The sequence below is a fragment of the Phocoena sinus genome, chromosome 1 (assembly GCF_008692025.1).
Source record: "Phocoena sinus isolate mPhoSin1 chromosome 1, mPhoSin1.pri, whole genome shotgun sequence".
NCBI classification, from domain to species: Eukaryota; Metazoa; Chordata; class Mammalia; order Artiodactyla; family Phocoenidae; genus Phocoena; species Phocoena sinus.
This window is the reverse complement of record NC_045763.1, coordinates 106,869,573-106,884,776: the sequence shown is the minus strand read 5'-3', so window position 1 is coordinate 106,884,776 and position 15,204 is coordinate 106,869,573. Positions and strand designations below refer to the sequence as shown.

The 15,204-nt window shown below is 48.0% G+C and overlaps 1 protein-coding gene across 1 annotated transcript; it reads right to left on the bottom strand.

The window, feature by feature from the left end:
- Positions 1-4,697: 4,697 nt before the first annotated feature.
- LOC116758472 (3 beta-hydroxysteroid dehydrogenase/Delta 5-->4-isomerase) lies at positions 4,698-13,072 on the bottom strand. Its single transcript, XM_032641302.1, has 4 exons — positions 13,015-13,072; positions 12,659-12,890; positions 8,770-8,934; positions 4,698-6,441 (listed from the first exon to the last, which is right to left on the bottom strand). Exons 2-4 carry the CDS (start codon positions 12,801-12,803, stop codon positions 5,630-5,632), a joined length of 1,122 nt encoding a protein of 373 aa, XP_032497193.1. The 5' UTR covers positions 12,804-12,890; positions 13,015-13,072; the 3' UTR covers positions 4,698-5,629.
- Between the last annotated feature and the right edge of the window lie 2,132 nt (positions 13,073-15,204).

Here is a 15,204-nt window from a genome sequence, read left to right as displayed (position 1 = left end):
TAGACACACGGTGCAGAGGTGAGAAAGTGGGGCGCTCTGGAGGATGAATAAGGAGTTGAGAAGGATGTGATGGCAGGAGAGGTGGGCAATCTCGAAGCAGAAGGAACACCACGCATTGGCGCGGGAGCATGTAAAAGCGTGATATATGCCAGCAGTTCCCAGTATTATTATCCCTATTATTGGAGCCTAAAGTTGGAGAGTCTGGAAATGGGGCAGGGATTGGTGGGAATTTAGTCTGGTGAGGTAGGCAGGGGCTAGATCTTGGGAAGCTTTTTTTTTTAAACTGAAGTATAGTTGATTTACAATGTTGTGTTAATCACTGCTGTACAGTAAAGTGATTCAGTTATAAACAAATATATATATATATATTCACTTTTAAAATATTCTTTTCTGTTGTTGTTTATGATGGGATATTGAATCTAGTTCTCTGTGGTATACAGTAGGACCTTGTTGTTTATCCCTTCTCTATATAAAAGCTTACATCTGCTAACCCCAACTTCCCACTCCCTCCCTCCCTCTCTCCCTTCCCCCTTGGCAACCGCCAGTCTGTTGAGAAGTTTACATGTTGTCCTAAGACACTCAGGGTTATCCTAAGTGTCCTGGGGCTCCACTGAATGGTTTTATGGAAGAGAGTGACATGGTCAGATTTTATGTTGGATGGACAACTCTGGCAACACTGCTGAGAATGAATTTCATGGGTGACCCTCTGAGGCAGGGAGGCAAGGCAAGAGGTGATCAGAACCTCAACCAGGCTGCGTTATCAGGGAAGGAGAGGACACATTCGGGAGGCGTTTTGGAGGTGAAATTGATAGGACTGGATGATAGGTTGGTGGGAGAGTAGGGGAAGGACATCCAGGTTTCTGGCTTCAGAAAGTGGGTCCATGGGGTATGTGGGGTGCTGTGGTCACACTCAGGCATTGCCTGAAGTAGTGTCCATTCTGCCTCAGGCTGGCCTCAGCTGCCCCGTGTCCCCTTTGTTAACACTACATAAATCAAGCCTTTATTTCTTGCCTAGATCCTTGAAGAATCCTCTTAATCTCTTCCAATCCATCCTACACATTGCTGCCAAAGTAACCTTCCAGGGACAGCCAAACGAGAATCTTCAATGGTTTCCCATTGCATAGTGAATAATCTCCAAGTTCTGTAGCCTGACTACCACTATTTGTTGCTGGGGGCAGGGAACATGGAGACATGCTCCTTATTCTTAAAGAGTAATTTTCCAGAGAAGGTGAGGCATGTTACATGTGACGTAGTTAAATGTCAAATGGTCTTTGGAAGGGGGAAGAAGGCAGAAGGCCTTCTGGGAGAAGAGTGTCTCCCAGAGATGACCCAAGGTGACCCTGGTCTTTTCCCATCATGTTTTTCCAGGTGTATCTTCCATTCTCTCCTGCACCTGTGTTCCCTGGTCTGTCCATACTGGTCTCATAGTTGCCTGGAATGACTCCCCTTTCCCACCTCTGTGTCTTTCCCGACTCCATCGCCTCTGCCTGGAATATATTTCCCCACATATCTGCCCATTGAAATCCTACCCATCTGTCAATATCCAGCCCCAGTGCAAGGGCTCTATTGAGTCCCCTACCCAGATGGGACCCTCCAGAAGCACTTCACCTTTCTAAGAGCACTTGGTACATTTTACTGTGTACAGAACTTACCATGCCTTATATTTTATTGCTCCCACTAGACTGGGAGCAGAGAAGGAAAACTGGAAGGCTTAGGTGTCAGTCCAGGCTGCAGATGTGTTTGGTTAGTTTGAACTCTTTTTTTTTTAAATCAAAATCAATGTCTTAAAAAAATTATAGCCTATACCAAACATACAGAAAAGTACAGAATGTAATATCGTGTGTACTTGGGACCTATCACCAAGAATGAACAGATTGCCTCAGATACCCTGCCACCCATTTTTTAAGAAATAAACTATTACACATGCAATCTGAGTGCTAGCCCACACCATCCCATTCCTGGAGCTGGTTTTCACACTTTTTAAAATTTAGAATTAGTTGACAGTATTTAGAAATCAAAAGATTTCACATAAAAATTGGGAAGCTTTGCTTTCCTCAAAGAGTCAGAAGATCTGGTAACTTGGGGTATATTCCCACATGAGTCAGCAGTGACTCTGCAGCTGCCATCTCCCTGACGCGAAGTATGTGCTCTCCAGCACACCACACTCCCCACCACTCCCTAAAGCCTCTTAGCTTAGGCCGCCTCACTTATACATGGTGCCTGGCTCCTGCAGGCACGTGCGTTTGCCACCTTCATGTAAAATCTTTGAAGTCAAAAAGCTTTTTTTTTATTACTGGAACTGAGCCACTAACTCGCTGGATGACCTTGAGCAGGTTATGGACCTCTCTGTGCCTCCATTTGCTCATATGTCAGACTAGGATAAGAAGCGTACCTAGTTTTGAGTGTGGATTGAGCATTATTATATAAAGTATTTAGAGCAATACCTGGCTCATAATTCTGCTGCTAAAAGTCCACAGTCTTTTATCCAAAACCCTTGGGGCTAGATGTCTTTTGGAATTCAGATTTCTTTTGGATTTTAATAAGGTAATAAGTGTATATATCATATATTACAGTCCATCCCGGCAGGATCCAGGTTAACACCTTGGAATTAAACACACTGAAATTTCTGCAGGAGAAAAAGCAAGAATACACGTGAAGTGTGATACAGACTTAAACTGCTTCATCCATTTTGGGATGGGTCAGGCTGCCTAGAAGCATTCAGGTCCTCGGGGAGAAGGCAGGTCCCAATCCCAGAGCTCCCAGATTTTGTCTCTTTCTTGGATATTTGGGTTTTCTTATGAGAGGAGAAATCGTGAGGTTGGTTTCTGTCATTGGTCTCGATCTGTTTGTTAATAAAGTAACTGAGAATTTTGTAGTCACCCCGGGGTTTCTACCACAGTTGGCTCTGTCTGGCCTTCCTCCCGCTGCTGCTTCAGGCCCTCTGCCGCTTTTCTGCTTTTCTGCGGGTCCTTCCCTAGGCCAGCCACCCAGCTGCGAGCTCCACCTCGGCCCTCTGAGGCCTGCTTCCTCAAGTCCGTTGAAGTCTAAGCTAAGTCTGGCAGCCTCAGCTGCCTAATCTCCCCTGGGCAAACCCTTCTCACCTGGCAGGCCTGCCCCCTCTCTTCCCTCCTCTGTCCTCCCCTGTCCTGGCTTCACACTACTCCCCCCCGGCCGGCCCCCCCGCCCCGCTGCTCAGCCTCTTCCCTCTGCCTGGACCACCTCACTCTCCTACCCAAGGCCCATCCCTCCTCCAAGGCCGAGCTGAGGTCCCACCTGCTCCTTGAGGTTTTTCCCAGTAACTTCAGCTCAGCTCCTTTTTCCAGAGTCAGTATACACAGTCCTTAACCTGGTGGCTGAGCACTGACCTGCGCTTTCCTTCACTCATTCACCTGTACTCTCAGCAGTCACCCAGGTGTGTGTGGCGGGGGGGGGCTTCCTTCTTCCCTCCGGGCCTCTGCTGCCTCCGTGCGGTGATTCCCTGCATTGCACCTCGGGCCGCTGTGCACGAGCTCGGACCGCCCCGCGCGGTCCATCCTGAGCCCGGTGCCAGTAAGGATGGGGCTTCGGTGGCCAAAAGCTTCCCAGGTCTTTATGCTTATTCAGCTGAGACCAACAGCCGGCCAGATCCCCTCTCCTCTTTCTCCGCTCACACCAACCCCCGCTTGCCCTCTGGTGACAATGCCACTTCCCTTCCCTGGGAGAACAGCCCTGGCGGGTTTATAGCTGTGGGATTTCCCTGGGCTAAAAAACGGACGGAGGGGACTTTGTCCCAGACTCCACCAGCCTCCTTTCCTTCCTTCCCTGTCGGTACAAACATGCGGGTGTGCACCCCTTACCGGGTTGGCGGATGCTGCCTTTCGTGTTCTGTGCGCTGGAGGAAGGCAGGAAGGGAGTGTTTCTTCTCTCCCCTTGTCTCACCCCCTGCGGCCACTCCACCCTGATCCCTGGGTGCCAGATCCTCTGTCTCTTGGGGTTTTGAAGGTGATGGAAACCTGTTCGTTTGGGCCAGAGTGTTTTTCCCCTTTCTCCTTAAGAGTGAATGCTTACACTAGCTCCTTTGCGGTAATCAAATTCAACCGAATTCATAATCCGTAAATTCCTTGGGTAAGAAAGAGGCCATCTGGGTGCTGGTCATGACTCTTGTTGTGTCCGTGGTTCATAAAGATAGGCAACACCCTGGTCTAGAAGGAGAGAGCTCCCCACTCCTGGCACTGAGCCCCACGCCACCCCCTCACTTGCTTCAGGTCACGTGGTCCTTGTTGGCCTGGCAGTGTTGCTTTTGACTGTGGGTCCTCCAGTCACTTAACGAATATGTCATCATTTAAGTCCCCAGACATGTCTCGATTGGCCTCCCTTCCTTAGGGGCATTGAGAAGGATGAGAAGGCCAGTGATTAGGGGAAGATGGAGGGAGGGGAAAGAGGCTGAGAAGGTGAGGGAAGAGAGCAAGCAGTGTGAGGGAGAGTTTGCATCTGTCCCCTTGACTTTACTAGGAAGCCGTGGTGTGGCTTCATTGTGTGATTTGAAAGGTTGGAATATGGGCTTATGAGTTGCCAGAGTCACCAACACACATATATCCAAGTGTGTTCTAGGGACCTTCAAGGACACTGGCATTGGCAGTGGAGGCTGGCTGCACCTCTGCTTCTCCCTCTCCTCCCAGCTGACAAGGGTATGAAAACCTCCCAGATTCCCCCAAGGGGCTGTCCTTGGTCCTAGGGTGTCTCCTGCACAGGACCGGGCAAGAAGTAGGTGACCCAAGGGAGCTGGGCTCTCCCAAGGATCCGTACCCCATGTCCAGTGCTCTGCTGCACCCCCGACAAACCATCCACCACCCCGTCCCCGTTTTGCTATACATTTTAAGCAGTTCAGGCTACACAATTCAGCGGACGGATAAGGGCTTTCAAGTCAGTCCATCTGGATTAAACGTCCCGGTCTCATGGCAGTTAGTGTGACTGTGAACGAGTTGCCTTATTCATCAAAAGGAATAGTCATCCCTACCTCGTAGGTTTCTGGTGAGGGTTAAATAAGTGATATATGTCAGTCATCTAATACATGCCTGAAACGTAGTAAGTGCTTAGTCAATCCTAGGTTCCCCCTCCCGACACTTCTGCCCACCCCAGTCCCGAGCTACTTTTCTAAATAGGAGATGGTGATTGGGCGGGGTGGGGAATAAAAAGGCATGCAATCACGTAAACCACAACTTCCTCCAGATTAGTCATTAAAACGTTTATTACGTTCATTGAGCTGTGTGAAGGAATATGAACTTTTAAAAGAAAAGAAAGGCTTTTGCATTTAACAGAGGAAATGGAACTAACAGGCAAAACTCTAAGTTAAAAGAAGCCCAAATAGCTCAGAATCGGCAACTGAGATGGTGACACCAGCAGCTGCAGCAAATCACCGTGTCTGGCCGCGTCCCCTGGAGGGAGGGTCAGGCACAAAGTTTCCCGTTGGGCCAGTGACAGGGAAAGGTTTCTGGTGGAGGGAGGAAGACAGTAACATGATCACCTTATAAAAGGGAAGCAGGAGGACCCGGGCTTGTGTCTGTGTGGTTTGCCGTATGAAGCCGGAAGGGGAGAGCGTGACAGACATCTCCTAACTATACCCACATCCATATCGTTGTCACCCCCCAGATCAGTGAGTCTTTGTTTTCAGGGTCTCCTTGTGCTGTTTCACCAGGGAGCCGACCCACTCCTTGGTTTTCTGCTTGGCTTCCTCCCAGGTGAAGAGGGGCTCATACCCCAGCTCTCGCTGAGCTTTCTTATAGGAGAAGGTGAACACACTATTTGACAGGGTTACCAGGTGGCAGTTGAAGGGGGGTCGATATTTGTAAATTGGACTGAGCAAGAAGCTCACTATCTCCAGCAGGAAGGCAAGCCAATACTTCAGAGAAACAGGGAGGCTCATCCCGGAATCCAAGCAGAGGCCCCATTCTTTGCCCAAAGTGTAATTGAGGTCATCATAGCTCTGGTGAGGTGTGCCGTCTGAGATGTAGTAGAACTGTCCTTGGATGGTTGGGGCCTTTTGGGGGTCCCGCAGGGCCCTCAAGGCCAGAATGTGGGCCCAGGCCACGTTGCCAACATAGACTGGGTTGACTCTGGAGAACTTGCAGTGATTTGACAGGATTCCATTGTTCTTCAGGGCACTGTCCACGTGGGCAAAAAGTAACGGGCTCCCCTCCCCATAGATGTACATGGGCCTTAAGGCACAAGTGTACAAGGTGCCGCCATTTTTAAGAGCCCACCCATTAGCTCCCAGCACAGCCTTCTCGGCAAGCTTTTTGCTGTATGGGTACGGAGAGGACCATGCCGTTTCAAGATGCTCTTCTTCGTGGCCGTCCTGGATGATCTCCCTGTAGGAGTTGGGCCCAGCCACCTCTATGGTGCTGGTATGGATGAAGACTGGCACACTAGCCTGGACACAGGTCTCCAACAGGAGCTGGGTACCTGCCCACGGGGAGCACACCGTCAGTGTCGGGAAAGAGTCCAGAGCCAGCCATGCCATGGACCATGTCTGCCCCTAACCCTCAAGGGAGGTGGCTACTGCAAATGAGGAGTGCCTTCTGGTGTGTTTCTGGCTGAGGTCAGATTATGCTAAAGCCACAGGACGAAAGCAGAAATGAAAAGAGGCCAAGATTTGGATTCTGGAGAGCCAGCATTTCTAGGCTTTTGGATTTCATGGACCAGTATACGTACTTCTAATTTCAGAAAAGGACAACGAGTTACCACTTTATATTTTGCGGAGTAAAAAGATTTAAAACTGATCATTTATCATCTCTACCACCTCATTAAAGATAGGCTATTTTAACTTAAAAAATTAGGAGGTCATACTCTTATAAGGACAGCTCTGGTCCTTAGGCAAAAGAGGACAGCTGAAGGATTCACATCACACACACACACACACAGAGTTGTATATAGGTAATATATACTCTTAAGTACACATTGAATTGTTCGTATTTTTCTCCTTTTTTTCTTTGAAGACCAATAAAAACTTGTCACAAGGACTTTCTTTTGAGTCATTGAGCAAATGATTGGTGGGTTCTGGGGAGAAGCTGGAGATCCAGACTCTGTTTCTGATTGTGTGTTTCCTACAAAGGCCACTGCTAATTGTGGCTGTGGCTTGTTTACCCAGGTATGAAAAGTCGGGGTGGCAAAGCTTCCTTTTGCTTAGCTTTCTGGAGCTAGCACTGGCCTTGTGTGTTGAGCCGGAGGATGAAGCAGAAAGGAGTGCACCCTCTGCTGGTAATATCTATCATGGGAGGATCTTGCAGAATCCCTTTATCTGGGTAGAATTTTAGCTCATGGAGGTCACCCAGAGGGCCTTCCTTACAAGAAGGAAGCAATTTCCTGGGCAAAGCATCATTTTTGGGTGGTATTTTAAAAAATCCTTTTTAAGGTCTTTGTGCAATTTGCTTTTCAGGAGAGACAGCCTCCTTTTTAAAAAATTAAATCTAGAAGCAGAGAAAATTCGGAGCTAATTTACCTGCAGAGGGAGAAATGGCCATGATTGTGAAGTATTTTCTAAACCTGTCAGTGATGCTAGTTTTAGTCAATGGAGGCCTCTAACACTTCTCAGGGATTTCAAATCCCCTGTTGTTGGGAGCCGTGGAGAGTAGAAATTATGAGAGGGGGGCCGAAAACTCAAGTCTGGTTAATCTTAGCACCCTCCTGGCAATATGGGGGTGACCGGGGGTGTGGCTAAGTTGAAACTAGAAATGGTCTTTTTTGAAACAGTGCAATTTTAGGCTGGAGATGCAAAAACAATGAGTTGCTTTAGAAAAGGAGTGTCTGAGTAGACTAACTCTGGCGGGCAGGGCGTGGAAGGCAGATGTTCTGGGGTGCTGTGGTCCTAGAGAGATTGGCCTCCAGGGGTCAGAGGGAGGATACTACACAGCAAGCTAATAAGGGATTTAAGCTAATCCCTTGAGTGACTGTGTCTAGATTTAAAGTAAATTGGAAAGCCACAGTTCAGAAAGAGCCACCAAGCACTCATGGGATGAGGATCTAAAGAGGGTGTACTTTGGGCACCTGGCTAGGAGCTACTCTTCAGTAATAGATCTGGTAGTGAGCTGAAGAGATGGTATTATGGATAATGGGAAATTATTCTTGTTAAGAAAATATTACAGGAAGACAAGTGCTGGCTAATTCTGTACTGCCAGACCACTGTGAACCAGCTTTGCTAGTTCTCTTATGAGGAATCCTTCTGGGGGGTGGCATTCTCTTTACCCTTATTATCCTTCCTTTGCAGAAGTCCTGCCCGAAGCAAACCAGCCCAGAGCTGTGGCCCGTCACTCCTAACTGACTTGGGGGTACCTCATACCACAGAGCTCTTAGTTCTTGGCTGTATGGTGACCCTCAACTTAGAGCCACACAGAAAAGCTAGCATGATGACCAAGGAAGCATTTGTAAGGTCTGGTTCCAGCCCAGTGGAGACAGGAGGTGGTTGGATAGCAAGAGTTTGAGGTCGGAGCTGAGTCAACACTTGATTGGACCAGCAGAAGGGTTTTCCTGGCCTTTGGACTCACACAGGCGTGGGTTTAAATTCTAGCCCTTTCACTCCTCCCCAGAGGGCCTTGGACAAGTCCCTTGGCCTGTCTCAGCCCTAGTTTCCTCATCAGAAATACGGAGGACGATGGCCTTGAATCTCTGTTGGTGGCGATGAGGAAAAATACTTGGTGCCCACCCAGCAGGTGTCTACCAGCCTCCTCTTCACTTATCCCAGCTTCTGACTCTCACCTGCCCACTTCCCTTCAGCTCCTCCCCAGGATCCTGTACCTCTCACATTGACATTCATGATGGTCTCTCGCTGAACGACGTTCATAACATCGATGACAGAGGCGGTGTGGATGACCACCGAGGCACCCTGGCAGGCTTCCTTCAGGCACTGCTCATCCAGGATGTCTCCTTCCAGCAAGGTCAGCCTGATCTTGCTCTGGAGCTCTGTGTGAACAGGAGTCAGGTCACTGGAAGGCTTTCTGGATCTGGAAGATTCCTGATGACCCAGGTCTTTAAGGACAGGTAGATTGGGGGGAATGAGGAGTGGGGAGGGGTGAACATCCCATGGAAGGACCAATTAAACAAGGGCACAGAAATTAGAATGTGTAGCATTTCTTGGGAAAGAGCAAACATCTCTTTCCGTCCCATCTCATTCTAAAAAAAGAGAGTTTGAGCAGTGAGGGGTCAAGAGTGCCTGGAACACAAAATTGTTAAAGAGACTCATGGGGATTTTATAAAATTCATTAAGGAGAGAATTTGCATTTAATTCGGTAGGGAATGGGGAATCCGGTATAGGTTTGGAATTAAAGGAGAAATGTAAACAGAGTTGTGCTGTAGGAAGCGAACCCTGGCTGCAGTATTATAACGTGGATCGGTCTAGTGGATATAAGAGAAAGCAGGGTGATTGAGGGATTAATTACACCGTCTGAACCACAGTTCACATGGGGAAGACTGGAACCGGGGATCCAGGAGTGGGAGACGAGAAGGGGAGAGGTACAAAAGGTTCAACTTTCAGACCTTACCTTGCCAGGTCCTGGTTCTTACTGGTGATGGGCTGGGAGGAAGAGTCAAAGGCAGCCTGAGTTTTTCCCACTTGAGTGATCAGAAGGATAGTGGCGCTTATTAATAGGAATTTAGGGTGGGCCCGAAGGATGGATTTAACTGAAAGAGCTCTTATTAGATATCATCAAAAGCAGATATCAATGCTGAAAATGAGCCAGCCACCGAGGGACTAACATTCCGGCCATCTAGCCAAGGGTTGCAGAGACAACATCAGCGTCTCTGGCTCCTCTGAAGCCCGCGGGAAGTGGAGCTACTGTGCACTACTGGTAACATCATCACCTCAGATGAACCCACGACATAAACGCCACGCTACATACAGTTTGGATAAATACCCCGCACTTATTTTGTGCTTTTTATTTTGCACACGACCTTCAGCTTTCTGATTTCCTTTCACAGCTGTCTCATGAGATAGGGATTCTGATTTCCACTTTACAGGCGAGGAAACCGAGGCTCAGAGAGGGTGAGGAAACGTCCAAGTCACACTTCTAATGAAGACTCTAGCCTGCCCCCCGCCCCGCCTCCCGCCCCCACCCCCAACCCCGTCCCGGCTTCAAGCCTCGCTTGCAGGACGTCAATTTAGATGAAATTGGCAATGGACGGCAGAGAACAGTGAGAGAGAAACTCAGAGTGAAAAGTTCAGGGCTGCAGAATTTCCTCCTGGGGTTACAACTTGGAAGAACCTTAAGCCTGCTCTCCTTAAGCCTCTGCAAAATTAGCTCCGCCCCAATGCTTCCACTCCAAAAAGGCCACGAAGTGAGAGAAAGGCAGAGGAATTAGCCGCAGAGTGGAATTTTCTGATTGTGTCCGCACGTCTGCCCTGCCCCTCCCTTACTCTGCCTCTCTTTCAAGGCTAACTTCAGCAGAGTGGCTCAAAGGAATTGCTATGCCCTGAAGCCCAAGGCCAAGGGAGGAAAGACCTCTTACCCATTAGTATGCAGGGCCGCAGAGAGAACAGCAGAGGGCGCTGTGTATGCCTCGGCGGTGGAGCCCTAGCTTTCTCCTCCAAGGCTCTGCGGGACTTGGCCAGTGTTTTGCATAGACTGAATATGCAGTCGCTTACGTGGTGTGAACTGGATTGGAGGGAGGCCCAGAGAGAAGCTACTAGACAAACTAGTGGTTAAGAGTACAGACGCTGCAGCCAGACCGCCTGGGTTCAAATCCAGCTTTGCCATTTTCCAGGTGGGGGACCTTGAACAAGTTAATGAACCTCTGCAACGTCTGCATATTTGTGTCCCCTCAAATCCATTTGTTGAAATCCTAATGCCAATGTGATGGTGTTAGGAGTTGGGGGGATCTCTGGGTGGTGATTAGGTCATGAGGGTAGAGCCCTCACGAATGGGATTAGTGTTCTTATAGAAGAGACCCCAGAGACATCCCTCGCCCCTTCCACCGTGTGAGAAGGTGTAGGCTATGAACCCCGGAAAAGAGCTCTCACCAGGACTTGACCCTGCCTTGATTTTGGACTTCCAGACTCCAGAACTGTGAGCAGTACATTTCTGATTTTAAGCTACCCAGCCTGTGGTATTTTGTTGCAGCAGCCTGAATGGACTGGATTCTTCTGTGCTTGTATTCTCATCTTTAAAGAAAGGAGGACACTGTTACCCATCCCAGAGGATTGTGATGAGGAACAAATGCGTTGACACACGTAAAACACTTAGCGCAGTGCCTGGCACAGAAAGAACACCGTGAGCGGTCTCTGTTATTATCCTGACAGAGGCCCCTGCCCACCCATGACAGCGCCTGACTTATTCACACTGGGGAGATGTTCCTCTTAGGTTGAGCATCGCCCTCTCTGGGCATAAGTTGTCAGACTGCCAATATTGCTGAGATGTAGGGATTACAAACGGTTGATGTTGATCAGTTGTGAATTAAAAAAAAAAAAAATCAGAGACGCTGTTGAAGCAGAGGATAGAGGAAATAGGATGTTTGCAGAGGTCAGGGGAGAGGAAAGGAGAACAGAGCGATGGGCAGGGTCCAGGAGAGCGGGCTGGGGAGGGGAGGCTTTGTGTGGGGAGAGGGGTCCTCTGGGCAGCCAGGGCCTGCATGTAGACGGCCAGTCCACTGGGGCTGGGGAGGAGGACAGCGAATTGGTTTGGGGGCACATAGGGGGAAATGGCAGAAACTGAATATTCACTTTGCCAAGAGTCAGCCCTAGGGCCGTGTGATTGGAGTTCTAGTCTAAGCTCTGCTACCCATTAATCTGGGTAGCAAGTCACTTTACCTTTGTGGACCTCAATTTCCTCATTGTCCGGATGGGTGTTACCCCTCTCCTACCTTCCTCACAGGGTTATTTTGAGGATCTGGGTGGGGGGGGGCGAAACAGGTTGGAAAATACACTATAAATCAAGCTTTTGCATTGGCACCATGGGCAGCAATCTGGAAAGAGAGACGTGAGGTGCTTCAGCAGATCCTGCAGTCACTTCCTTGTGGTGATGAGGAGAGAGGCGAATGATAAAAAGAGATGTACAGGGAATCCACGCGAGGTGCGTCCGTGCTCATGCCGCCTCTTGTTCTGTTTCTGGCTTCCTTGCTGCAGGCCTGTGCACGCTCTGCACTCCCCTCTCTCCTGCTCCGTCTCGAATTCTCTCTCTCTCTCTCTCTCTCTCTCTCACACACACACTCACACACACTCGCTTCACCTTCTCTTCCTTCTATTTCACCTTCACTGGAGATGCTCAGTGAAGCCACAGAAAGACCAGAGCAATCAAGAGGGGCGGGGACCCGCTGGTGGGGTCTCCAGGTTAATGGCACTTGCTCGCCCTTTGCAGATGGTACATAGCAAGTGACAAGTCAAAAATCATCAGGACATTGAAGACTTGTTGACAAGGGAGAAAACTGAAACATGATTTTCTGGATGAGAAGAGCAGAGGCTGAAGTGGCTGGTCTACAGCCACCCTCTCTAATCCTGGGTCAGGACCAGAATCATCTCCTGACACCATCTGTGATTACACCGTGGTATTACTCCATCTGTAATCTCCTTTCTGATAACATGGGATTAGCCTTGATTCGACTACAACTCTCCTTAAATTGCTAGACAAGAACCCCCTCCCCACACCTATGCAGGGTTTAAAATGGAGCTACACACCCACGACTCAAGTTCACTTACTAGAAAATTCCTCCCGAACTTCTGGTCTGAAGACTTTGTCCAGCACCCGGATCTCCTGCAGCTCCTTCTCCTCTGCCAACAAGTGGACGATCCTCTGACCCAGAAACCCTCCTCCTCCTGTCACAAGGCAGCTCCACCCTGCCATGGCCAAACCTGGGCACCAAGAAACACTTGCCAGGAACCAGAAAACACTGGGGAGTAGTTTGGATGAGAGGTTGACACAGGAGAGAGCCTGAAAGAAATGTCAAGTGATTACATGCTCATAAAAACCCACTGTGTTCCTTCTACTCCATTTTTGCAAAAATCCCATGCACCCCCTCCCAGGAGTAGCTGAAAGAAAATGAAAAAGCTCTAACCTGTTAGATTGTTGCAAGCCAGATGAGAGAGCGGGGTTCTGGTCTCCTTATCTCCCAAAGACAGGACTGGAGGGAGCTTTATGTGCTGTTGCCTCTGACTCAGCCCACTTCACCTTGAACACTTACTCCATACTCATTGCTCACCCCTGGTCACTTCATCAAAAAGTGGTGAACTTTTAACTTGTATCTCTCATTCCTCCAAAGCACAAGAAGAGAAAGCAAGCTTCAAGGCCACAGTGTGATAAAGATTCTTGGTTCTACCCTCAACAGGACTCGTGGAGGTCAGTGTCCACTGTCTGGGATCCACAGTCTGTAAACTTAAGCTAGACCGGGAGAAATCTCCCAGCACAGTGTGAATCGATGCCTTGTGCAGTAAATACATCTGGGCGGGGCGGGGCGGGGTGGGGCGGTGGAGGGTGCCTTCATTATGGAAGGCAATTTCCTTTCCCACCCAATATATCTGGAGCCTCAATTTTGACTTCCCCCTGGAGAGCTCTGGGTTTCTGGAGGAAGAGCACCATTGAAGGGAAGCTATCTGGTGATAACCACCTAGTTCTAGGACCTGTACAACGAGAGTAGGTGTATGGCTGTTAGCTTAACTAACACCATCTTGGTCCCTTACAGTTTTTCCTGTCCTTTCACTGACCCTACTCAGAACTGTGCAGTGAATTACTTCTCTGTTGTCAAGAGCTTTGTAATAGATATTAATAGATTTTGTTTAATATAACTATTAGAGCCAGGTGGCCTCTATGCTCTGTTAGTCCCCAAACAATGATGAAAACCTTTGCTGACGTATTCTAGGTGCCCATGAGACTAGTTACCCCTTCATAAATATTAATGTAGGAATGCACGTCCTGCTTCCAAGTGCTGACCCTCATGCCCTAGGCTAGTTATAAAGTTGTCCTGATGGCCCTCAGCAGTGCTGAGTGCAGCTGTGAATGCCTCTGGATCATTGTTTACCAAACCCTACTCTGTAAGTTACAATCTAATAAACTGATCCATTGATTACATGGAGCTGCCTGCCTCATTTTTCCTTCTCAAGATGTCTTCTCAGTTGGATGGGCACTTTTTCTTCCCTCTGTCCTCCAACAGTAGAGATCTGTAGCTGTGGGCCACCGTAGCTTTTATTAGGAATGTTTGCACTCACCCCAGATTTTGGCTGCAAAACCACTCTCAGTAGATTCTTGAACTGAAGATGCCCGTATGCTTCAGAAGCCTGTGCCCAGAGATGCCCAAATACCACCGCCATAAGCTTCGCAAGATACTGTCAAAAAATTGAGGTGTAATTTACGTGTGTTAAAATATCTACATCTTAAGTGTTAGTTCAATGAACCGTTACAATTATGTACACCGATGTAATAAACCACCCACAACAAAATATACATTTTCTTCCCTGCAGAAAACTCTTTCCTACCCCTTTCCAGTCAATTCCCATCCTTCCAATCTACCCCAGAAACAACGACACTCCGATATTTAGTGGATAGATACTCTCCTAATTTTTCTTCTAAATTTATGGTTCTGGGTATATATTTAAATATAGAACCCATTTAAAATTAACTTTTGTACACTGAATACAGAAAAATTCACTATTGTATGCCTTTGCTGTCTATCCATTTGCTTTCACCAGTTTTTTTTTGGTTTTAAGTATTTGCTTGCTTATACGTACTCGGGGTTTAATTTACACTTCTTTTTCAAGTTTCTTATGGTCGAAGATTGGACACTTGATTTCTTCTTTTTGACAACGTGCATTTGCATTTAGAGCTGCAAATTTCCCTCTAAGCATTGTGTTAGCTGCATCCAAGAGTTTTGATGTATTAGAATTTTGTCATCATTCAGGTAAAAATATGTTTCTAACTTACCTGTGATTTCTTCTTTGATGTGTGAGTTACTCAGGGCATGTTGTTTAATTTCTAAAATTGGGGATTTTTTAGGTATCTTGTTGTTATCAATTTCTAATATAATACTATTGTGGCCAGAGCATATACTCTGTTTGACTTTTAGATATTTATTGAAACTTGTTTCGTGGTCCGGCAAAAATGGTCTATCTTGGTGAAATGCCTCATGCTTTTGAAGAGAATTTTTCACGTTTCCCACAGTTGTTGGGAGTAATGCTTTACAAAGAGTGGGTTTGACCCCCTACTCCAGGTCTCTCCCTCTCCCCATGTTATAGACATTCTCCTCTTCCCACTA